Below are 25,890 nucleotides of genomic sequence, written 5' to 3'. Positions count from 1 at the left end.
GTTGAAACTCAGGGGGCCTCACTCAGTGGAGGATGAGAGGAAGCAGCCCCACGCGCCACGCACCCCTGGAGGGCAGCAGCCCTGCCCCCATCCCGCCCAGCTGCGATTGCAGGCGTGCCTTGCTCTCCGAACTCCAGAACTGTACAGATCTGACCCGCTTTCAGAAAAACCCTTTGCTCCCCAAAATTCCAGAACCAGACCGAAGAGCACGGGGTCTCTCCCTACCCAGCCTTGCTCTCGGACTCGGGACCCAAATAGATTAGGATGCTCGTATGGGTCCAAGGACTGACTGTGGCCTCGTGCCCTTTCGGTCACCATTGGGTCCCCTTAGCTCACCCCTTGTGTCCTGGCACCGGCAGGTGCTGGGGGCAAGGGTCCATCACCAAATGGTTACTGAGGGCCTGCTCTGTTCCAGGCCCCACTGGACTGGAAAGGCCGGGTGAGGGTGGGGGCAATGGCACTCCCCAAAGGGTTAAGGACTAAGAGGTGGCGTTGCCAGGGAGCTGGGCAGCAAAGGAGGTGCAGGAAAGGGAAGCCTGTGGGGGAACGGCCACGGTAGCTTCTCGGCAGAGGTAGCCCCGAGCACATTCTTGAGACTCGTCCTAAGTCAGCTTGGGAGGGACGACCCCAAGCTGATACAAAGGAAGCACCACAGGAAGGCAGAGAATGAGGAGTCTGGACCTTGGAGAGGCAGGAGTGGCAGGGGTCCGGCCCCATCCATGACAAAGAGCTGGCAGCCGGGAAGCCCTGAACAGGGTCTCTGGCCAGAAACACTACTCAGCACCCCACTTCCCCCTCCTGCCTCCCTGCAGGGGCTGCATCACCGGAGCTGCCACATGGATTTCACAACTTGAATTCCCACTGTCACGTCCCTGCGCGGGTGTCTGTGGGTGGTCCCCGAGGCCTCAGGCGCCCCACTCTCCTGCACACCTGCCCACACTGGCTCCTCTTCCTTCCACAGCTTTTGGAGACACCATACTCTGTGGACTTGGGTTCTCCAAGACCAAGGCTCACAACCAGAGAGGGTGAGGGTTACATCTGAGCTCTCACAGCCAGACTGAGGCACTCCGAGTTCGAGCAGCAGCCTGCTGACCCCCTCCTGATCCTGGCTCTGACCCCAGTTCACTGGGCTCCGCGGGACAGCCCCCACCCCAGCCCAGAGGGCTAAACAGAAGCAGGGCCAACCCTCGGGGGTCCTCGCCCAGGAACACTCGTTGTAGGGATCCAGTTGCTCTGAGGGGGTGTGCTGGCCTCACCTACCTTCCACATCTGCCCCCCCAAACCCTCCTCCCTGCACCAACTCAGCGCAGGTCCTGTGGGAGAAGGTAGTGGGACTGAGGGAGCCTGCCCTCCAGGCCCAGGCCCCCAGCCTCCCAGAGAGGAGCACAGGGTGGGCGAAGGAGTCCCAGTTCTGCTGGACCCCAGCCCAGCGGCTGCCCGGTTCTCTCAGGACCTCAGCTCCTCGTCTGCAGAACGGGCATCACGGAAGCCGCTCCCAGGGCTGGCAGGTCAGGCCTCCATAAATGTCATCATTAATCATCACCGTACTCAGCCTGTAAGGGACTAACATTGTCACCCACAGGTATAACTTGAATAGTTTGACAAATCCAAAAAACAAAATGGCTTTCTCTAAAAACAACCAGGGAAACAATCACAAAATAATAAAAATGGTCAGTGTGGGTAAGTCTTCCACAGACAGAGACCAGACGAGGGGAGAGCCCAGGAGGACAAAGGGACCACGCAGCAAAGGGTGGGAGTGGGAAGGGCAGGCCAGGTGGGTGCGAGGAACACCCCGGAACTCGGGCTCCCGCCTGACCTGGGAGAGGTCCCCAGCAGAATCGTCTGCGCCTGCCAGTGCCCGGAGCCAATCGCTGCCCCCTTTGTGCCCCTCTGCCAGCACGTTCCACAGAATCTGGAGGGCCCAAGACACACACGCAGACTCTTCAGATGGCCCCAGAAATGAACACGCTGAATTAAGCCCCCCATTTCACAGGCATGTGAACCTGAAAGCTCGGTGGCTCCCGGAAGGTCTCTTCTCTCTGTCAGTCACCAAAAGCCTCGCGTGCTGTGCCAGAGGTTGTCATAGACAGGGCCCACCCGTGGGGGGGTCCCCGATTCCCTCACCAGCCAGGAGGGCAGCCCCTGAATTCTGGGAGCGGGCCTGAGTCACACCTTCAGTGAACTGGTTGGAAAGGGATCTTGTATCTTACATCCCTGGATCTTACGACAGATCTGCCCCCAGATGACTGGAACCCTGTCCACAAAGCCTGTCCCCTTTGGGACCATCAAGGGTGACTCAGGCACCTTTTCACCAGCAAGGCCCCCTAACTGTGCCCCCAGAACTCCCACAGTTTACTGGGTGTGCTAGCCTCTTTAGAACACATACACATGTTCAACAGCAAATACAAACAGATAGTGTTGTGCCCACCCTACAGATAAGGAGACTGAGGCTTGGGGAGACCCTGGTACTTTCTCAAAGACACACAGCCTGAAAGGGAGAAAGGTGGGTCTCAAACCTTGTCCCACCCCAAAGCCCCTTCCTCCTCCCACCTCCCCCGCTGCAGTGCAATGGAACTTCCAAAGCCCTGCCTTACACTTTCCTGCTGGGTCTTTGCCTGATCCCAAGAGGCAGGCAAAGCAGACTTTACTGTCCCCACTTTACAGATGAGTAGACTGAGGTTCAGAGAGGCAAAGTGGCTTTCCCCACGTCATACCATTGGCTACTCTGCCAGAGCCAGCACAGAGGTCTGAGAGCTCCATCCCCCACCTGGTTGGTGCTGGCGAAGAACCTTCACACCCACGGGACCCTAACTTGTCCATCTTCCCTGGGCCTCAGTCATTCCACTTATGCAATGGGTGGGTGGGTCGCTGTTGGCTCAGCTGATCTAAAATCTGAATGACGATCTAATCAGTGTTGTCCTGACCCCGGGAGCTGACCAGGATGCTGGCCCAGCACCTCCGCTGAGCTGCTGGTGAATCAGCTCCGAGAGGGAGCTGACCACAGTACCCTCCCCACACACACACCAGGCTGAACAGAAGGATGGAGGTTAGGTGGGGGGACAAGAGTCAGCGCCATCTCCTCTGGGCGCACGTGCTCTGGGGTCAAGACCCAGCTCTGTCATCTGCTAGCTATGTGGCTTTGGCCAAGGCACTTGCCCTCTCTGAGCCTGTCTCCATCTCCACAAGATGGCACAACAGTAGATGCCTGATGGGGTTATGAGAAGCTCTGTGAGCAAGGAAAGTAAAGCGCTTTACCCTGACGAGGAGAACACACGTCACTAATGGGGTCTCCTACAAAATGCCTCTTGTCCGAGCTTCTAACCCAGAGAGGAACCCCCCGAAACAGAAGCCAGGCAGCCACCGCCCCCCATCCCCAGGACCTGCATCGACAGCAGCCGGAAGGACGTTAATCTCTGATTTTCCAAACTGACAATGTTAAGGATCACGCTACTTCCTGCGTTCAGATAGTGGGGGCTGGGTAAGAACTGGGGAGGCCCCGGGTGGCCTGAAGTCCCCTGCAGACTCTGGATGGGGAGGAGATGGGTACTGAGCCACTGCTCACATGGGGAAACTGAGGCTCACAGAGACAAAAGTACTTGTTGAGCTGAGAATGGGAGGGAGGAAGGAGAGTTGGGTCCTTGGAGAAAGGACCTGGAAAGGGGATACCCTGGGAGGTCTGGAATGCCAAGCTAAGGGGTCTCTGTGCTTTCTCGTGGCCCTCCCAAAGCCCAGCACATGGCACACCTAAGCTAAATCTTTCACCTGGATCACCCCCAGCCCTGAAATCCTCAAGTCAACCCCAGGGCAGGTGGTGTCACAGCAGAGGAGGAACATGTCACACAAGCCAGCAGAGACCCAGAGAACTGAGACCTCCCTCCACTGGGAAGTGGCAAAGCCAGGATCAGACCCAGGTTGGGGACCCCCCCTCCACACTGACAGCGGGGTGCCAGGACAAAGAGGAAGACCTCCAGCTGTGAGCACAGTGGCCTTGTGCCAACCCTGGGGGCGTCACACTCGTCCCAGCCCTGATGTGACCTGAGCTGAGGGCGTCGTGCCAGACCTGCTCCTGGCCCATCCCGTCCCTCCACTGAGCTCCAGGGGCGCGCCTCACCACCGGCCCGGCCCGGTTTCAGGGCTGAGATGAGAGATTTGCCGACTGAAACCAGGAAAGCAGTACCCTGTAGGGCGGGGCAGCCCAGAACCTGTCTGCCTGGTTCCCCCAGCACAGGGGAGCAGGGCCAGGGTGGGAACGTGGGGGAGAGGGCCCAGGGCACCAGCCGCGCCTACAGCGGAGCCTTCCACCCCAGAGCTGGAGGAACGGCAGAGGCAGAATGGGGCCGGGAGTCCATTTCCCAGGTCGCAGAGAACAGGGAAAGCCCGAGGTCTAGAGAGGGGTCTAGAGAGGTGTGGACACTCTCCTGGGTCCCAATGGCCACATGCCTGGCCCCAGTGCCTGGCACAGGGCGCTCTACTCGGCCACCCCTGCGACGTCAATTAACACACAGTAGCAACAGCTGTTTGCTCCACGCCGCCTCGTGCCCAGTGTGGTGCTACACGCTTACACATGTTACACGTGTTTACACGCTCCATGTCACGGAGGAGGACACTGAGACCCAGAGAGGGTGACTCCTCTAGGGACAGACAGGCAGCGTCTGAGGCGAGCAGGGAATCAAGTGTTCATCTCACGCCTACCTTCCTGACTGCCAGCCTCTGGGGGCAGGGGCTCCACGCAGCACTGGCCCCGTGGGCGGTCGCTGTCAGAAAGGCTGACACGGCTCCTGTGCTGGATCGGTAATCAGGGGGGACCCGCTGGAGGTGGGTAATGACAGGGTCTGTCAGGCAGCCCGCCTCTGAGAAGAGCCGAACCAGCAACCGGAACTCTGCAGAGCCAGATCCAAGGCGGGGTAGAACGTCAGTGTCCCACCCGCCACCACGGCCTGTCCTTGTCCAGAGGGAACTAGTCCCCGCGGACAACAAGGGGCCGATCCAGGCTCACCCCATGAGCATGGCCTGAAGAAGGGGTGCGCTCAGAGCACCTGCAGGGCAATGGCAAGTACCTGGGACCCCACCTCTGGGCCCAAGAGGCTTCCCACCACTCCATGCCCTGCTCCCCAGCACAAAGCCAGCAGGATGAAGTGGGCTTCCTAGCTTGGGGCCAGGACAGCTCAGCACAGACTACACCCAGAGTCGCTGCCCCCCAGACAGGCCACTCTGTGCTGTGCCTGCCACAACCTCCAAATTTCCACCCCCTTCCCTCTGATCCTCCCCTGCTCAAAAATCTATGGCTCCCCCGCCTGGGGCTCCTCAGTAGGCCCCAGGACCCCGAGCGCACTTCCCTGCCACAGGGTCAGGCACCGGCTGCTCTCCAGGTCAGGCACGCTCCCCTCCCCTCCACTGAGCTCACTCCGCAGCTCTGCGCCACCCAGGCTGCCGGGTGGCCCCCGACACTCGCAGACCCCTGCTGATCTCACAGTGGGTCCAGGCACGTTCCCCGCCCGACTCCCCCTGGCAGTACCCGCCACATCTGGGACAAGGCCTGGCACACAGTAGGAACGGGACGAAAGCCCAGAGCGGCGGCCAGAGGCCGAGATCTGGAGCCAGGGCCACCCCCCCACAGGGAGACACGCCCCCATTGAGCAACCAGCCCCCCCACACACACCCCGGAGATTTCTCACTACAGAAAGGGAGGCTTAAGCCCAACCCAGGGGCTGTGGCTGAGTCCCAGGGGTGAGAGAATGTGCACAATGCTGTCCCTTTTCCTCGGAAAGGTGGCTGCCACCCACGGAGTTTCCCTCCCCACAGGCCTCAGGTGCCCTGCTGGGACCCTCTGCCGGGTCACCCCTTCCCCGGGGGCCAGTTATTAACAAGGGGGAACCTCTAGCCATAGATACAGCAGCCCGCAGCACATCAAAGGCCGGATAACAACACTGCCGGGGTGCCAGGGACTTCGGGAGGAAATCACAATGGCCAGGAGGAGGGAGCTTTCTCATTATCCCCACACATGGAGGAGGAAACAAAGCAGGGGCCAGTTCAGGAGCCTACCTAATGCTCACGGCCAGAAAGGCACAATGCAGGCCGGCGACACCCGGCGCTCCCCACTGGGCCCGCACCCTGCAGGGCATCTACCACAGCTGGATACCGAGCCCTGGCCACCGCCCCAGGAGGTGGGGACGGGTGCCACCCCCACTGAGGAACAGGAGCCCCTGAGGCCCTGTGACCGGCCCCAGGGCCCGAGGGCAGCCAGCCGGCAGGTAAAAGAGAGCCCTCCACACTGGGGCTTGACCCCAGATTCCGGGGCTGTGGGAACAGCAGAGTCAGCCACGCGTGGCATTTGTGGCGGCTCCCGCCGGCCTCCCACAGCCCGGGGAGACCGTGGGCTCCCGCATCACTGGATTCTCAGCACCCATTCCGGGGCCTGGCAAACTGCAGCCTGAAAACACGTGACACTGAATCGGATCCAGGACCCACCAAGATCTCAATCTCACTTCCCTTCCCACGCCCCACCTGCCCGCTTCCTACCTGACTCAGGTGCTTCCCGCCTCGTGCACTCGCCCGGGCTGCGCCTCCCGCCGGAACCCCCCCCCCGGGGTTCCCACAGTTCCAGACCTTAGCCAAACTCGAGGCCTAACCCAAACTTTGTCTCTTCCGCCACCACGATTTACAGTTGCCGTTTGCACATAATTATAATCGCGGAGGCGTGAGCAAATGTATGTAACACTTAGCCCAGTACCAGGCACAGACAGAGCCCCCTGTGTTAACAATTATAGTCCACATTATTTCATTTAACCCTCACCCGGATGTATTGCTATACCCTTTTTTTAAAAAAAGATTTTATTTATTTTTAGAGAGCAGGGAGGGAGGGAGAAAGAGGGAGAGAAGCACTGATGTGTGAGAGGTGCATCGACTGGTTGCCCCTCACACGCCCCCAGTCGGTGGCCTGGCCCACAACCCAGGCATGTGTCCTGCCTGGGAATTGAACCGGCAAACTTCTGGCTCGCAGGCCAATGCTCAGTTCACTGAGCCACACCAGCCAGGGCTGTGGAACCCTTTTTAGAGACGAGGACTCTGAGGCTCAGAGAGGTGAAGTGACATCCACAGGTAAGAGCAAAACTGGGCCGTGAAGCCGGGCCCGACTCTGTTCACTGCTCCGCCCCGGCGCCCAAGAAGTTCACAGAGAACTCACGAGTCCTGGTGACTCTGCGGGGACACTCCCCACTCGCCTGGCTGGCAGCTCCCAGGCCGGGTAACAGGCCACTGGACCGGAGAAGGGCCCTCTGAGACCAAGTCCAAGGTCTCCATTGCACAGATGGGGAAACCGAGGCTGGGGGACGCGGAAGGAGCAGCCAAGCTCCCACACCCCTGTCGCCGGCCCGGCTCCTTGTGAGGGCAGCGTGGAGAGAAAGAATCAGTGGGAACTCAGCACGCAGAGAGGAAAACTGGCTCTGCTCTCGGGGTCTCTGGCCGGGATTCCTCTCCCAGAGCCCACCCCCTCTGTCCGGCCAGGCTCAAACGTCATGTCCTCAGGACCCCCCCAAGTCCTGTCCCCACGGCCCCCGCTACCACAGTCCCCACTTCTCCTCGGCACTCTGCAGCTACGATTAAGGCGTTGCTGTGAAAGGCCCCTTTGACCGGGCTCCCCACAGACAAAGACCTCATTCCGCCGTCGCCTCCCCAGCACCCAGATGCTGCCGGGCTCAGGCGGGTGCTCGCTGAACACGTGCTGAGTGAACAACACCTGATGGACACCCATCCAGTTTCGGAGGCCGAAATGGCCACGCAGGAGCTGCACGGGAGCCGAGTGGGCCTGGGAGGCAGACAGGGCAGAGGCTGGCCGGGCCTCCCTATCAGGAAGGCAGCTCTGGGGCAAGGCGGTGGGCCCGGAGGAGCCGGCCTGGATTTCTCACAAAGCTGCCTTTGAAGCTCCTCTCAGTGAGCAAACACCGAACCAGGCTCAGCAACCCTGGCCTGCTGGGAGGAGGGGGCTCGAGGCAGTAGGGCCTGCGGAGGGAGGGGCAGCTGGAGTGCAGGCCCAGAGCAATGCCCCAAACAAGGCAGACCGAAGACCCAGCCACGGGGGACTGCCCTTTCCCTTACACCTTGGAGGGAGGAAGCCGGTTCCCATCGGGACACAAACAGAGGGAAACAAAAGCCCTCTCATCCCCTCCGGCCCCTCCCTCCCTGCCTGGCAGCAGCCCTGTGCCCACAGCTCACAGTTGGCAGCTTGTTCTGGAACCTGGACCCAGGCGTCCCTGCTCTCCTCGAGGACAGACCCCGGCCGGGAAGGGTGGAGAAGGGACGCCAAGGCCCCTGCAGCGTCCCCCACCAAGGGCAGGACCGACCTACCCACCCCTCGCCTGGAGCCAGCGCTGTGCCTGCCATGGAGGGAACCACGTAGCATGTCCCAGGTTGGCTCCCAAGGCCGGCGTCCCACGCTGTGCCCCGACATGGCCAAGGCCACACCCCAGGCCAATGGAGCCACGAAGAAAGGCTCCAAGGAGGAGGCAAAGGCAGCTGCAGAGCCCCAAAGCTGCGAGATGCCACAGGAGGACCAGCCACCTGGCCCTGGGCACCCCTGCTCAACTTCCCCGGCCCGCTGCCCCTGAGAGAGCTCTGGGCCAGACAGACACAAAGCCAATCCCAGCTCAGTGCTTCGGTGGCTGCGCCTCTGAGCCTCAGTATCCTCTGGGCACAAGATTCTCCTTCACAGGGCTGCTGGGCACTGAGGCAGCTGGTCTGTGCTAATGGCAGTTTTTTGTGGTGTGTTTCATGCCAGTTAGTGGGGAGCAGCAGGGGGACCAGAACAGCAGCTACAGGAGGTTCAGTCTTTCTGGGCCCCCAAAGGTTAACTAATCAGAAAGGGAATATGGAGAGAGAAATGCCAGTGAAGACTGTGAAAGCAAACACCCAACACACCGCATGCCCCACTTCCCACGGGCAGACCAGGCTAAGGGAGCGGCCGGATGGAAAGTGCTTGGAACCTCAGGAGGGCAGGACAAGTGTATCTTGCTCTCCTCGTATCTTGTATTTATACCTTTTCTTTTCCTTATCTTATCGCATTGAGATCCATGAAAATCCTCTAGGGTTTCAAAAGCAACCTTGCTCAGTACATGATGAATGATTCTGCAAAGGGCTGAGCACCACATAGGAGCTGCTAAGGGGACGAGGGGAGAACTTAGTTCTCCTCCCCAAACAAAAGAGCTGGCTAATTCCCTGGGAAAACAGATGCTGGGAAAACTGAGCAAGCGCATGCCAAAGCCAAACCAGAGCCTGGGCCCCAGTGACCCACCAAAGACAGAAAACTCCAGAGAGGGGTTTCTAAGATGCCCAGTGCAGAACAGGTGACCCTTGGAGGTAGAGAGCTCCCGGTCACTGGAGCTGTGCAAACACAGGCTGAATAGCCAATGAGCAAGGAGGCCGCAGAGAAGATTCTGCCCCAGAGAGAGGTTTGCAGTAAAAACACAAACTTGGGGACCAGCAGACCTGGCTCTGCTACTGTTCATGACTTCCCAAGCCTCAGTTTCTTCATCTGTAAAATGGGGAGAAAAATAGTAGACACCTCAAAAAGAGCTGCTATGAGGACTAAATAAGGCAATGTGTGAAGTGCTTGGCATTCTGCCCAGCTGTTGGCAAGAGCCGGAAAAATGCCAGCTGCTGTTCTAATAAGAACCAGTCACCAATAAGTGCCAGCTTCTGCGGCCCAGCCCTAACGGGGAAGGACTAAACCGAGACAATTCCCACATCTCATTACCCGAGTGCCCTCTGAGGCCAACATCCCTTTCACTGAGTCCAGGCTACACATGTGTTCATGCACACACACACACACACACACACACACACACACACACCTGCCTGCAGGCAAGTGAGGTGGCAGCAGGGGGAGGGAGAGGCGGGGGGTGGGGCAAGGAAGAAGATGAACCAATATGAAAATTCACTGTGCGTTTGCTGCTGGGCCAGAGAAAACCCAATCCGGGCAGGAATGCCAGGGACTGTGAGCACGGTGAGGCCTTATGCAGAGAGATGAAAAGTTTATTCAAATAACAAAGACTCCCGCAGCTGCCCTCTGAGCCAGCAGGGGATGCAGGCCCCACCCCACCCTTGGGTCACCAGCTGCAGGCCTCCTCGAACTCCAGAGGGGCCAGAAGGGGTGGGGTACCGGAAAGATCCCCTGGGAGGCCCTGCCAGCCTCACATTCCTTGTCCCAGGTGCCTGCACGACGCCATCTGTGCTCCACGGGAGCTGCTCTCGGCCCACAGGCCCAAGTGCTGGGTCTGCTTCTCGGGGGGCCTTTGAGGGTGAGCGCAGACAAGCACATTGTCTCCCCAGAAGCGCCACAGATCCCAGGCACAGACTCCAAGCGCTGACACAGGGCTAAGAGCTCTGGGTCCCGGGTCTGGGCACTGACTGCCACTGGGTGACCTTGGGCACGTCCCTCACCCCTCCTGACTCTCTACCTCCTCATCTGTCCAGTGAAGGGGCTGGACTCCACTGCACTGGACCCTCGAGGCCCTGACATAGGACCCTCCAACTGTGACACTGGATGACGCTCCTTCCCCGACACAGCACCATATGGGCAGGTTGGACGGAGCCCACCGGCCAGGCCCGATCAAATTGCTCCAAGTCCCACCTGTCGACCTGGGGCACTGAAAGCACTGTCCCCAACAGCCACCGCCCCCTCCCCGATTCAGGTCAGAATCCCGCCAGTCATCAGCACAATTTCACTTTAATAATTAACTGGTTAGTATCCATTTCCCCGATGAGGGCAGGGACCCCGTCTGTCTCATTCATGATATGTCCCCAGTGCCTGGCCCATAAATATGTATCCCTGGTGGTGAGATGATGCCAGAACACCTCACCTGGGTCTCCCAGGCACCTTAAGTCTGGAGAGGATAGAGTTTTCAGAAACCCCCGTCAGGTCAGGCCTGGGGACAGACCCCTTCCTACCCCCAGGGGCGGTGTCAGCCAAGGGCCCTCCAATCCCACAGGCTGCCTCCTGTGCAGTCCCAGCCGGATCTGGAGCTGGCCAGGCCAGCTCAAGGTCACACATCAGCAGCAGGAAAGGTCGCTGCCCCATCACACAAGCCAAGCTGTCACCTAAGCTCGGATCCTCAGCTTCCTCTTCCCGCAGATTCTGTCAGATGATACAGCACCCGCAAGGGGCCTAGAAATCGGAGCTGAGCGGGCTGCACCCGAGCCCCTTCTGCCCTTTCTGGGCATAGGTGGGAGCACAGGTGGGGGCACCACACCAAGAGGCTTGGGTCTGCTGGACTCTCACGCAGGGCTGGCACAGCACCCTGCTTCTGTGTCCGCCATGAGAAGACCACAGCCCCACAGAGGGACCGGTGGATCGGCACTTTAAAAAACAACTGCCGAAGTGCAGTGCACACGGGCAGCTGCTGCCGTGGCCAGCAAGAACCGCGGAAAACCCGCCTGTTTCCACGGAATTCCAGTTCCCCAGAAACCTGCGCTCTCTAGGCTGTGGGCCTTTGCAGAGCTTCCCCTCTGCCCATGACCCCACCCTCCTCCTTCAGATTTAGGCCACGCCCAAACACCCCATCCTCCAACAAGCCTCCCTGCCCTCCAAATGCTTCCTGGGTTCCCAAAGATGCCCTTACCCACCCCCCACCACTTGGGCTGGGGTTCCATGCTGGGTTTGTCCTCTCAGAAAGGGGTCCTCAGGAGGGTGGAGACAATGGCCACCTCCCCATCCGGCACCCACAGCCCCACACACGAGCTGGCACTGAGTGAGCTCTCGACCGTAGAATCGATGGATTGATCCCACGGGGATGACCGGGGCTGCCCAGCAGGGCACTGTGCACGGTGATGAAACCCAGAAGCAGCCCACATGCCCAGCAAGAGGGCTTTGGCTGAGCAAGTTGACATGCAGACTGGTGGGACCTGGTGGGATATTCTGCAGTCACTCAACACACCATGGGGAGACGGGGGACATGAATACAGATGCCACAACCCACTGCTAATTATGCATCAGGGAAACGCCCGAAAGTCATTCTTTCTGGGTGGTAGGGCGATTGGCGACTTTCACCTTCTTCCTATTGCTTATCTTAATTTTCTAATTTTTCACTGATCATTTGTTTATGTAATGCAACAGCTCTGAGCCTCAAAGTTGGAGGCTCAAAGTTGGAGGCTCAAGCTCCAGAAACTGAGGACCCGACCACTGGCAGATGCCGGCAGGTGGGAGCCACTGCGGGTCAGAGGGGGAGGTCAGAGCTCACTGCTGGGCGACCTGGCCTAACACCCTCCTGCCACCAGAGTCCAGGATGCCTGGGCTCCTCCAGGAGGGAAGCCCTGACCTTGGCAGGGGCACTGCACCCCAAGGGCAGCAACTCTCTTCAGAGTGCTCACTCTGTGCCAGGCACCAGGCACGGGGCAGCCCTCATACAGCTCACGACACTCTCAGCAGTAGTTACGGCCAGCAGATGGGGAAGCAGAGAGCTGAGGTCGCAATACAGACAGGCAGAGGGGAAGCCCAGCCTGCCGCCTCGCACACCTTTGACAGCCACACAGGTCACCTGGGGACCTGAGGACCTGGGGACACGTTCTGGCCAAGTGAGCAGGAAACCTAAAGATGGAGGCCAGGCAGGTCGCAGGCTCTCCCAGCTGAATGAGAACCCGCCCACATCCGCCCTCACTGCCTGGCACAGGAAGAGACCCCAGGTTGCGGAACCAGCCCACCGTCTCTGGCTTGAATCCCCAGTCTCACCCATGGGTGGCCACAGTGCTCTTAGGCGGGGCGCCGAGGAAGGGCCGAGTGAGTGCTCGTTGCTCACTTTCTCACAGCGACAGAGGTAAACTCCTCTTTCTAAAGCCCAGCCACTAAGTGCTGATGAGAAAGGGCTCCCCACTCCCAGGTTCCTTTGCCGGGCACTGAGGGCTACATCAGGCGGGGCTCCTGCCCCCCTCTCTCAAGCCAGAGTCCCCCAGCCCCACTCAAAGGGCAGGCGACTGTCAGCACTGAGCCACTCCCTCTACCTGTCTGTGCCCCAACTCTGATGACCAAGATCCCTCCTGTGCTCCAAGGCCCCCAACTCAAACGCCGCCCTTACGGAATCCCCCGATTCCCGCATCTCTCCAAGCCTGCCCTCAGGGTTCCCATCAGGCCATGGGGGCTTAGATTCCGGAGTCAAACAGAAGAGTCAAAACTTTCCCCAACATACGGTCACTAGGACTATTTTAAAATTTTCAATATATTTACCATGAAAAAGACACCAAGCCAGAATGAAGAAAAAGAAAGAAAGAGTCCATCACCCTAACACCCCTAGAAAACCTGTTCACATCTCGACGAATTCCCTCCCATGTCTTTCCTACGCCTCTACAGATCCACGCACTTGCCGGCAAACTCAACTGTATTTTCACCACATCGGCTCCACATCATGCCACTGAACATGACCTACTACTGGTTGACATTGCCCCTGACACCGCTTTACCAACGCTGACAGGCAGTGTAACCTTGGGCCACCACATTCAGGTGCATCCCCAGTGCGCAGTGGCCGCGCGGGTTTCCCAGGGGGCTCTGAGCCACCTTCCTGGTGCGGCCCTTCTGGGGGGGGGGCGAGGCGGGCCACCCTCCTCAGGCAGCCATGTCCTGCCCAGCCTTTAGAAGGACCCAGCGCTGTAGCGTTAGAAGACTCGGGACCCGTATTTCTGTCTCAGCAAGCACAAAGAACGGATTAAAAAATGATTTGGGGGACGACGAACCCAGCTCCCCAGGCCAGAAGTTCTGCTTTACAATCCCAAAGGCCATGGTGGTCATCCTCCCACCCAGGAGTGAGGGCCCCGTGTGCGGCAGCAGCGGGACCCCGCCCTGGCCTCAGTCCTGGCTCCACCCAGTCAGGCAACAGGCGTTTTACCTGACAAGGAGCCGAGGCTCGGGAGAGAAAGCGCTGGGGCTTGCTCTCCCACCCTCTCAGAGAGTCCCTGGGCCACCAGGTACCTGGCTCCCTCACCTGTGACAGGAGGGCAAGTAAGTAACAGGCATAGCTGTGACAGTCTCTCAGATGGGGCTCCACACAAGCCTGGCAAAGGGGCCACATGTGTGAACTCTCGGACAGTGGTCACTTCATCACAAAAGTTTGCCCTTGGACTATTGTTTAAATCAGCAGCAGGCTGGTAACTATTGTCCATTGCATCTCTCCTCAAGCTCTGCACAGTCAGGGCCCTGGCGAGCTGGACTTGGGTGTCAAACACGATGCGCACCCTTGTGCCTGGCACACGGTAAGTCATCGGGGGCACCAGGACCCAGGTGTCCCGTCCCCTGCCTGTCACACCAGGGGTTCACGCCTGCAGGCCTGTCATCTGGAGCTACAGAGAGACTGCCACCAGGGAGAGGGTCACATGACCAGCAGCAAATTCCTGGCCCCGGCCCCTGCCTCTCCCAGGATGGGCCATCCCCTCCAGGTTCAAGGACAAGAACAAAGGGCCCAAAGCCAATGAGTCAGATCAAGAGGAATACTGGCCAGGAGGAAGGAAGCCGAGGCCGCAGAGCTCCGTGCCTGCGGCCTCAGGCACCGCTCCTCCCAGAAGGAAGAGGGGAAGTCAGAGCCAGCCGGGGCTCTGCCCTTGCCAGCATCTGCCCCACCCACCCCTCTAAACCCCTAGCCCCCACTCTGCAACCACCAGACCCATCAGCCAAATAGCCTCGGGTGTCCTTATGTATATGCCCAGCAAATGTGAACCTTGCAGTGGTATTTACTCATCTCTTCACTGCTTAGGAATTAAAGCCATATGAACCATAAGTATTAATTAAAGCTATTGAGCATCTTCTGTGTCCAGTGCTGGGTTAAGTATACCTAAATGCAATTTATAAACACGCATCACGTAATTTAAACTTTACAACCCAGTGAAGTATTATTACCGTTCCCATTTTGCAGCCAACAAAACTAGGGGGTACAACCTAAAGAACCGTCCCAGAGGCACTGGGCTGCAGCTGCTGGAGCAAGCTCTGACCATTGAGGCCACATGCAAACCTCTCAGGAGCCCACAGTGGCCGAGCCTTGCCGGTGTCTTATCGGAGAGAAGAGTTAGAACCACAGCCACCAGAGGAGGAGTCCGGAGGAGGGGCCCTGACCCACCCTGCAAGGGTGGGACCCAGGAAAGAGGGTTCTTGGCTGCGAGGGCCAGTCCATGGGTCCGGTGGGGTCTGTCATGGTCTGGAAATTCCCCCAGAGGGCTTTTCCAGAGTCTTCCATCCAACCCCTCACTGAGCTATGGGGGAAACCAAGGCCCAGAGTAGAGGCTAGACAGAGCTCCCGTTCACAAAGCCAGGCTTGTCAGAAGTCACACAGGGGACTTAGAAGAGGACGTGGGGGATGGGGGGGGGAGTGAAGGGGCTCTGCCCCTAATCACACAGGAAGTCTGAGGGCCCAGGCTGGGGGCTCCCAACCAGACAGGCAGCCCAGCCCCCACCCACCCCATGGGGCAGGCCCCAGAGGCAGGTCCTCTCAGATTCTGCCACAACCGCCCCTGGAAAACAGAGAAGCTGAGCGGGACAGCCTTCGGTGGCCTGACTTGGATGGGAGCTTCGGTCTCCCAGGAGCAGGACGACTCTCTCAGGTCACCGAGGAAGTAACCGCTCTGCTCAGAGAGATGGCCCACTGCTGGCCACAGAGGCGTGGAGAGATCTGAGGTCCAGGCTGGCCTCCGGTCAGTGAGAGAAGGGCTCCTGTGTCCAGCCGCTGGCCTCCAATCACCCCCACTCTTGCCACCCTCCCTCAGAGCTGGGTTCACCCCCATTTTACAGACAGGGAGCTGAGGCCCAGGGAGGAGATGCCCCTGGACCAGTCTCACCGTGAGCCGTGAGGCTGGGGGGCCATGCAGCAGTCACCCTAGGGGGTCAGCCCCTCTCCCCCCTCCCCTTTTCCTGGAAGCACTCCATGTGAGAGTGGGCTGGGAGGGGAGCGTAGCTCTGACTTTTAAAAATCTTCCACAACACCCCACTGTCCGTGGGAGGCGGTGGCGGGGACAGGCCCGGGCTGTCTCTCGGACACAGGCCGATCTGTGAGGCCGCCACAGGGCTGCTTCTCTCTCACTCTCAGGGAGGCCTGTTTGTTTACTCAGTTCCCCAAATTACAACCTCCGCGGCCCCACCCGCCATTCGCTGCTGCTGCCTGGGCCGTCCATGAGGGTGGAGGGGACCCAGGAACCCAACGGCTTTGCGCTGGGGTCAGGGCCCTGGGTCCCCAACCCATCCCACAGCCTCTGAGCCCCTGGGCATGTCCCCTTCTCTTTCTGAGCCTCAGTTCACTCAGTGACGACCGGGTAGAAGGAATAAGCTCGATGACTGCAAAGGGTTCTCCTGTCTGGAAGGGAGGGGGGTCTGGGCCGGAAAAAGAAAACAGCCGCGCATCCACAGCTTCAGACTCAGCGGGGGGGGGGGGGGCGCCGGCCCAGGCAAACCCCGCAGCCCCCCCCCCCGAGCTTTATAGGCTCTGTTCCCTTTTCTCCCTCCACCCCCTCCCAAACATTCCCAAAAACAAACAAAACAAAAACAAAACATGAAACACAAATGGGATCGTCAGCTCCCTCCCTCCCCAGGTGTCCCACCGCCCCTTAAGGCCCAGGTGGAACTCTCACTAAAACAGAGCAACCGCTAACAGAGCACCTCCCCGTGTGCCAAAAAACAGCCGCCGCCCAGAACCTTCACGCCCCCCCCACTGGAGGCAGAGGTCGCCTTCTGATTTTACTGACAGCTGAGGCTCCAAGCAGAGGGGCAGGGGCCCCGCAGTGGCAGAAGCCAGCTGCCTCCCAGTCAGGGTCAGGCCCGATGCCTCTTGAGTTGGGCTGATCCAGTGTTTAAAGCCCGTGCACACTTTGTAAAACCTGAAGAATCACCGTCTTCCAAACACAAACCACACTGCGCCAGCACGACGGAGTGTCCTGGCTGGGGCGAGTCCCATCATCTTCACGGCCACCACCTAGATTAGGCCCTGAGGTGCCATCCCCATCACCTGGCTCAGACCCGCAGGCCTGGCACAGGACAGCTCCTCCTTCCCCAGCAAGATGGCATCGCGCCATAAATATCTGCTGGGCACCTATGCTTTGCCTTCAGTGCGGCTGAGGACCATAGGCTCCCAACAGGTCAAAGCTAGCAGGGCATTAGAAACCGTCCTGTGCCCATAGCACAGAAAGGCACAGTGAGGCCAAGAGGAAGGAGGGCTGGCCAAAGGTTGCCAGCCCCAGGACCCTTCACCTCCAGCCTGCACCCACAAATGGCTCCTGGAAGGTGGGGTGCATTGGCATTGAGCAGAGCACAAGGAGATGAGTAGTTTCCTGCCCAAGGGACTCCTCTTCTAGAAGATTCTGGCTTAACAGATTTGGCCAGAATTTGGCCAGACACAAGCAGCCCTGTTCTGTGTGGGGTTTGGGAAGAGGATGGGCAGCAGCTGCGGTTGGCTTGGCCACAGATGCACGGGTGGGAAAGTGGGGTCGTGCTCCTGAATGCCCAGCTACCCCCTGGGGCCCCGGCCCTGCACGTGGACCCTGCCCCTGGTGCCCGGGCCCCAGCCCTGCACTTTGATCTCCGTGGGAGGAGGGGCTGCCCTGGCCGGTCCTACCCTGGTCTACGCACAACAGCAATGGCTAATGAAGAAAGCAGGAGCTGAAGCATCTTCAATGCAAAGAGCTCCCCAACATCGCATTGCTCCTGAACAACAACCGAGCAGGCCCGGAGCCTGTCAAGTAACAGCACACTTGGAACAAGATCTCAAAACTAGGTCCCCGGAATCCAGGCCCAGCCCTCTCCCACTCTGCACAGAAGGGGAGAAGGTTCTCATACTCGGAGCTGCCTAGGAAGGGGAGGAGTCTCCTGTCACAGGAGGAATGGGAGCAGAGGTGGGCCACCGGTCGCCTTGATAGAACACCCTATGGACCCTTGAACCCAACAAGGCCAAGAAGAACAGACCCCAGGTCGCCCCACCCTGACGGCTCCCCATCGCTGAGGCCTGGTGGTTCTATCTCCCCACCACACACTGTCCCCCTGACGGGGCCGCACCCCATCCACACCGGCCCTGGCCCTGTCTCACCCCTGGGCCCAGCTCTCATCCTCCCTCACCACCAACCTGGGCCATTTCTGAGGCCTCCCTGGGACCCTCAGGAAAAGGTGCCCCCCTCTTCAAGGCCAGCCGCTGCGGCTCCCTCTCCCTCACCCACCAGGCCAGATCGCCCCCTCACCCTCCTGCAGAAAGTCTGCCTCTCTGAGGAGGGCAGGGGCCATGTGGGAGCTCACATATCAGCGAGTCCCTGGTGCCTGGCACACACAGGGGCTCAGTAACTATTCATCGAATGAATAAAAAGCACAACCTAGTGTGTTTGGTGCCAGAGCTCATCACACCTCTTTGGGGTCTCACGGGCATGCAGATGGGGACCCTCCACCTCAACTTCTCATAGCTAAACCCGCCCAGCCCTGCCTCTGGAGGGCAGCTCGTGTCTCTAAGGAAGGGCTCTCAGAGGCAGAGGACACCCGTGGCCAATACTGCCCTTCGGGCCACAGATGCGGAGAAAAGGCACAGAGAGGCACAGCCACTGGCCCAGCGTGGCGCAGCAAATGGTGGGCAGGACCGGGCTCAAGACCCGGACATCTAGTTTGGACGTGTGGCCCAGCAAGGAGGTAGGGGCATGTTTCCATCCATCTGCCACCCATTTATTCTGTGTGCCGCCTCCTGCCGGGCACAGTGTGAACAGTGTTGACAACTGTCACACAGCGGACTCTGCTGCGTGACCATGGCCCCTGTGGCATCGTCCTCCAGGCACCTGCTGGCGGTCACAGGTGTCCAGAGCCACAGGCTGGTGCTCTGCCTCAAGCTGGGGTGCATCAACTTCCGGGGCACATGGGAGGGGGCTGGGGGTGCCAAGGTCCCATGACAGATATGGCACATCTTCCTCAATGACGTGCCTGTCAGGACAGCTGTTCCTGCCTGTTCTCACCCCTCACCGGCCCTGCGCTACCTGCCCCGTCCAGGGGCTGGCACTCTCGACCCTCACTGTCACCCTCTTTTACAGGGGTCGCTAAGGCTCAGAGACAGTGAGACCAACTTGTCCCAAAACACCAGTTCATGCTGTGGCAGAGCTGAGTCTCGCACCCAAGCAGTGTCACTGCAGAGCCGTGCCCGAACCTCTCTGCTCCCTGCTTCTTCCCGCTTACCAGACACTGGGCCAGGGGCAGTGGACCTCCAACCCAGGGAAGTTCCCGGGGCTGGGACCGGGTGCCTAGCAGAGGTAGGCACTTCCTGCTCTTCCAGTTCTAAAATCTGTGAGATCAAGAGATTGCAGGCTCCCTGACTCAGGGCCTAAGATTCTACCAGGAGGGGGCTTGGCTCTGCCCCTCCCTGGAGGCCATCACCTAGGCATCTGACTTCATTATTCCTTAGACCTGCCCCCCACCAGCTACAGAAAGTGCTTCCTCCCCAGGCGGGGCAGTGGAGGGCAGTGTGGTGGGGGAAGGGAAAAGCAGCTCAGGAATTTGTGCAACCCGCAGGATGCTGCTGCCCAAGACCCAGGGCAAAGTGAGTCATGACTCTGCCTGCGGAGGAGGAGGAGGGGGCGACTCGAGGGAGAACAGGACTGGCCAATGAGGGACGTGACTCTCAGAATGAGTAATGGCGGGAGGGAGAGATTTGTGCAACCTACGGGAGCCTCTGACACACACCGCTCTGTTCCCACTCAGCTCCTCCCTGTCCCCAGTGCCCTCCCTTGGGGGGGGGGCAGGGGAGGGGCTTTTCCTTGTAGCACACCTGCCTGATCTGGGCACCAGGAAATGTCCAGTCACAATGGAGCATGGTTTGAACAGCTAAGGCCTCAGACTCTCTGACTTGCTCTACCTCCACCTGTCAAACATTGGGGAGGAGTACAGAGGGTGAGGATTCAACGAGGTATACAGGCAAAGGAAGGTCTAGCACATAGTAAGTGCTCAGTTAAAGGACGGCTAATCTTACAGGTACTGTTCAGAGCCTGAGATGCCCCCCCCCACTCCATTCACCACCACCCTCAGTCTGGAGACAGACCAGTGGAGTCCCTGAAGGCACAGTGAAGAAGCAGCCAGAGTAAGTGGCCACACACCCCCACCAAGGCCAATGTCATCAGTGCGCATCCCCAGTTCACAGGCAGCCCCTCTAAGCCCACTCCTCTCTGGAAAGATGCTCAGAGGTGTCAGGGGCTCCTTCAAAATGCCCAGAGCGGTGTAAGGGGAGAGCAGGGCCAGAGGGTGGATGAGTCCGTCCTCGGCAGGAAGCTGAGCAGAGCAGAAAAGGAAGCAAGGGCTGTGACTCAGTTTGCTCATGAAAACCAAGTGTCTAGTCACAGTGAAGCGGAGCAATGCCCAGGATCAGCGGAAAGGCTAAGAATCTGGCCTTTCTGTACGAGTGGCCGGGGGAGGAGGGGGTGGGCATGGCACAAGTCGAAACCTTTGGGAGGTTCCAGTGACCTATAAATTGTTTAGTGGAAAATGTGAGACGCGAAGCGAGCTGTGGTCTCAGAGATGCATCACAATAAACACAGGAGCGGAAGACCACTAAACAATCAGGTGGTTATCACAGGATGGCGGTGATTCCCATTCTTTTCTAAACTTCACTCCTCCAAGGCAGGGAGGGAGGGCCGTGGCCCAGTGTGGGTTTAGAAAGGTCTCCCCGGGAGCGAGTATGGGAAGTACAGAGGGGTGAAGCGGGAAGGGTGTCGGGGAGGGGTGCGGTGGGGCAGAGGCAGCCCTGGCAGGCTAGCCGGAGGCCGCAGCAGTGAAAAAGGACAGACTGGAGGCTGGACAGAGGGGGAGGGCAGGGTCAACGCCAACAAAAGCACGTTATGTAAGAGACACAGGAGCAGAGCAGAATCCCCAGACACTTCACCCCAGGGACTGACCCAGACCTTGGTTAAGGGCTGCAGCCCATGTGGAGCCGGGCACTGCTTCCGGCCAGCCTGGTCTCTCTGCAAAGTCCAGGCAGTGACTTATCTGGGCGGGGGTGGCCGAAAGAACACACCTTTATTCTTTCGCTCCTGGGACCTACAGCCATTTCCCAAATGTGGAGACGTGGGTTTTTAAAATCAATTTGGAAAAAGGCATTCATCGCTTTGCTCAATAAACAAACACGATACCCATACTGGGTATGCACCAACAGAAAGGGGTGTCAAATGTTTACAGCCTCGCCCTGACTGTTGTGTCCCAGTGGGCTGGGCATCATCCCACAAACCGAAAGGTCGCCGGTTCAATTCCTGGTCAGGGCACATGCCTGGGTTTCGAGCCAGGTCCCTGGCCGGGGGCATGGGAGAGGCAACTGCACACTGATGTTTCTCTCCCTCTCTTTCTCCCTTCCTCCCCTCTAAAAATAAATTCAATCTTTGAAAAATGTTCACACTCTGTTCGGAGGCTATGTGTCCTCCGCACATCAGAACGGAATCCAGGAGTTCCATTCCGAGGCCTCTGTGATCCTGGAACCAGGCACGAGATACGGGCACGGAGGGTGACGGCTACGCAAACCGTGGAAACGACCCGAACATCCAGTAACGGGGGAGACTGGGTGGATACACCAAGCCTGGCACGGACCGAGACCCACCGACAGCGGAGCTGGCCGGCGTGCGGGTCCTGACACGGAGACATGGACGCAGAGGTCAGGCCGCAGAAACATTCGCTGGACCCCTTTTCAGAGGCACAGCTACTGCGCATGCACTCGGGGCTGCACGTCTGGAGAAGCGACACACCAGACCTGGGCGACTTCTGGAAGTGGAATCAAAGGGAGGGAAGCGGGAGGGAGCATTCGGTTTTCTGCCTGACACTCCACGTTGTGCGAGCAATGCCCCTGCGCCCGGACAGGGTTCCCAGGGGCGGCCGGGAGGTGGGGGCACTGGGGGAACGGGTGTGACGGCTCACAGGGCTGGTGAGGATGGTTTAACGCTGATGGTAGTGATGGTGGCACAACCAAAAACCCCACAACATTGACTTGTACACTTCAGTACACTTTCAGTGACTGAATTGCGTGGCACGTGAATTATGTTCCAATAAAGCCGCTATTTTGAAAAAGAATTAGCAGAGGGGAAAGGTGAGCCTGGCAGGAGGGGGAAACACAGGTGCGGGCGGACTCCCTCACCCGCCCTCTCAGGTAGTGAACTTGAGGGTAGCATGTGTGGGGTGGGGTGGGGGCATTCCTCAGCCCCCACAATGTCAACCTGGTCAAAAGAATCTCTGGAGCAACAGCGGAATCCTTCAGAGCTGTCCTAGAGGCAGCAGGGCCCCTCCAGGCAACGTCAGGTTGTCTGCCAAAGGCACGGCACCCGGCCCCGACTTGCACATCTTGAGCAACAGTGAGCTCACCCCCTCACCTGCTGCACCTCGGTTCACGTGGCTCAGGCCACGCGTAAAGAATCTCTCACAGAGCTCCGACCCGGGCCACCCGCCCACGCGCCTCCATGCTCTTATCCTAGCCCTATCCTGGGGGCCGGCCCCACCTCTCCACAGCCTAGTTCCTTGTCCCCACTGCTCTCCCACACCGGATAACCCACAGCCATCACACACATATGCCCATATGGACGGGACACTGTCATCAAGTTTTCTGAAAACCCAGTGGATTCCTGAATCCAGGGACACTGGCCCCAGGGACAACTGCACAGCCCTCAGAGAAATGGGAGCTAGGCCGCAGCAGCAATGCCCCCTTCAAACTCCAGACACCTGGCCACTCTCCCCGCCCACCACAGAATCGGCGACTCTGTGACAGTGCGTGACGATCTCTGTAACGGCCGTCGTTTGCCGAGCGCTCACCCTGCCCCAAGCACTGGCCTGAGTTTCTTACCTCTCGTGTCTTATCAAATCCTGGCAACAGGACCTCCAAGGAAGGGACTATTGTTCCCATTTTACAGATAAGAAAATGCAGATTTTGAAGAGCTTCTGAATGTCAGTTATGTGAAAACAACTGCATCCGGTTTTAGCTAAAAATGTGGTGTGTGTTGTATTTTGTTACTTTGTATGTAGTATCTTACATTTGGAATTTTATATTTCAAGAAAATTTGTTAGAATATTTGTCCAAATACTGCATTTTTAACTTAAAGACACTTCTCATGAAAAGTTGTCTGTATATTTACAGTAAAAGAAAAAAGAAAATTGAGATTAAGATGCTGGCCCAAGGCCCCACAAGCTAACACACTGGGGAGTCCATGAGAGGCCCCTGAGCTGGCTTGAGTCTGGAGGAGATTTGTGGGGAAAATTTGGGATCATTCGGCCCTCGGGGCTGGAAGGGACATCAGTCATCAGGTTCTCAGCTAGGGACACTGAGACACAAAGGGAGCAAGCGGCTGCCCAAGGTTACACGGGCCTCCCAGCTCCCGGCCAGCCAGGCCTCCTGCATGGAAGCAGGAGGAAATCATCCTGCCATCAGCCTCTCTGGGGCTCCGGTGTGAGGACAAGCCCCTGCGTGCCAGACACTTTGAAATCCCAGGATGAAAGGCGCCCTGACAGCAAAACAGCAAAACAGCACTGTGGGCAGAGTGCGCCTGACCCCTGCCAGGACTTGCCGGCTGCTGTTCACCTGCTCCATCGAGGGTGGGCTGGCCAAGCCGCAGAACCCTAACAGGCCTCAGAGCTCAGAGCACAGTGGGAAGGGGTGTTCTCAGCCTTGACATTTCTACAGGGGCAGCCCCAGGTTTTCTGGGCGAAGAACTGGCCCCAGGTAGGGAGGGTGCTGGAATTTTGATGGTCTGGCTTGAAAGTGCCCATTGCTCCTTGGGTGGGGCGAGGAGGGTGCAGGGCCACTGGAGGTGGCAAAGGTGCACCCTCGTTCCCCTCCAGCAGGGATTTCTAAGGCCGTTCACTTCTTTGGGAGGGGGTTGGAGGCTTGCTAACTTCCTCCCCTTCCAACCCGCCACCCCGACACTTCAGAAGCTCCTTCAGGTGAGCCTGGACCAGGAATCTGAGGCATTTGAAGGGGGTTATTAATAGCACTGAAGTGCTGAGAAGAGGGAGGCCAGCAGAGTCTGAGTGAACACAACCCTCTTCCGCCCAGCCTGGTATCCACAAAACAAACCCAACCCTGTCCAGAAGAGGACACTTCACCTTTTGTGGTCTCAGCCTCCTCCCCTGTAAATGGTGGGGGGGAGACACTGAGGGCGGTTGCTGGCAGTCCTCAGCCCAGGAGGTGGGAGGAGTGGGGGACAGCCCAACTGGGTGTGGGGAAAGGAAAAACCCCACCGAAGAAAGTGAAGCACACCCCACCCAAGCCGGGTGAGGGGCCCCAACGGGAGGTGGTGAATGGATGGACTGTTACAGAGCCCCAGGAGGCTGCCACCAACAGGGAGGGAACAGGAAGACTCCGCCCTTGCCTTCCTCCTCCCAGAGTCCTTGTCCTACAAGCAAGAGTTCCAGGACTTAACCCCCTGCTGATCCGGGGCTGGAGAGGGTCTGACTCATTTCTACATCACCCTCATCCCAGGCTCCAGGCCCTGGTATAAAGAGAGAGCTTAGACCATGGGCTCATAACCAGTTTCTAGAGAAGTGCTTTCCCAGCACCTTCTTTGTGGCCCAGAAAGGGTAGGGCATGGAGTTAAGGGTCACCTGGTCCCTGTTCTCAAGGGGCACTGGCAGGGAGAACAGAGCTGTTGAAACTCTCTACAGCACTGCGGGGCACATCAAGATAAGTGTGAGCAGACACTGCTCCGGGCGCACTGGACAGGGAGGGGCAAACAGTGGAGAGGAATGGTCTCCTCGTTCCAAGGGCTGCCCCCATGCCCCGAGGGGACCAGCAGCCTGTGCATTGGTGCCTCCCCTATGCCGGGCCCTGTGCTAAGCAAGCTATATAAATTAGCTCACTTAAGTCTCTCAATAACTTCTAAATAAGGAAGAAATCATTCATTTCATTTCAAAGAGAAAACCAAGCTGCCAGGACACTAAGAGACTTGTCCAAGATCTCATGGCTGGAAAACAGACCTGGGATTCCACCTGCCCAGCCTCACCCAGGACGGAGAGGTGAGCCACTGAGCCGAGTTTCCCAGGCAGCCTGAGATTCTCACCCTCTCTACATTCTCTGTGGCTGAGGAGGAGAAATCCAGGAGTCTGCTGCAGTCGCCAGGTTTCCTTAGGGAGCAGCAGGAGCACCCTGCTAAGCCTGAGCCGAAGGGCAGGGGTTCTGACCCACCCTTCCTGTGCACCCATCTCTCCCTAGCCCCACTCCCCAGCCTCAGTCCCAGGCATTGATGGGCTCGTCCCTGGAAGCCTCAGCCACGTGTACTGGGGCTGCTGGGCCCGGGGCCCAGGGCAAGCTGGAGGCTGAGGCAGTTAGGGAAGGTCAGGACACGCTGGCCGAGAGGGCCTGGAATGCTTCCGGGAGAGGATACCGGTGGTGGTGAGGAGGCTGCGACCCCTCTCACAGTTCGATGGGGTATAGTGTGTTGGGGGCTAGGATGGGATCGGCTGCAAGGGGGTTCCATTAGAAAAATGGGTGGGTTCAAGTCCCCTCGAGAGAGGGAAGGGTGAGCTCAGAATAGGTTGGGAAGGGGCACTTAGAACTGGAGGATAGGAGCACGGACGACCGACTCTGTCCCCAGCTATTCCCGCCCTACCCTGAGGCTGACTCTCCGAGACCCCAGTCCCAGCGCTAACGGCGGGCCGGGGTGGGGGCGTGGTCTAGGGGATCCAGATTGGACCCCCGGAGCGCGCTGAGCGGCGAGAGACTCACCTGAGATGTGCTGGCGCCGGGCGTCGTCCAGGTGTGTGGACACCACGTCCCCCATCGTAAAGAAGAGCCGCGGCCCGATCCGCCCGCCACCCGCCACCCGCCGCTGCCCGCGCTGCTCAAGCTGACGCCGCAGGCGCCATGGAGCCCGGCCCGCCCTGCTCCCGCTGCTCCCGTCACCCTCGCCGCGGCCTCCACTCTGATCGCAGTCCTGCTCCCGCCGCGTCGTCTGGCT

General features: G+C 58.9%; 1 protein-coding gene across 1 annotated transcript in view; it reads right to left on the bottom strand.

Moving 5' to 3' along the window:
* NIBAN2 (niban apoptosis regulator 2) overlaps nucleotides 1–25,890 on the bottom strand; it is a 50,145-nt gene extending 24,255 nt beyond the window's left edge. Inside the window, exon 1 of the mRNA XM_037157521.2 lies at nucleotides 25,659–25,890. Coding sequence (XP_037013416.2) covers nucleotides 25,659–25,713 — 55 coding nt within the window. The 5' untranslated portion in view covers nucleotides 25,714–25,890. The remainder of the gene's footprint in view (nucleotides 1–25,658) is intronic.

This window comes from Artibeus jamaicensis, unplaced genomic scaffold, assembly GCF_021234435.1.
Source record: "Artibeus jamaicensis isolate MK-2021 breed Jamaican fruit bat unplaced genomic scaffold, CSHL_Jam_final contig_471, whole genome shotgun sequence".
NCBI lineage: Eukaryota > Metazoa > Chordata > Mammalia > Chiroptera > Phyllostomidae > Artibeus > Artibeus jamaicensis.
The sequence above is the reverse complement of the archived record's forward strand: the minus strand, read 5'-3'. Positions and strand labels throughout refer to the sequence as shown.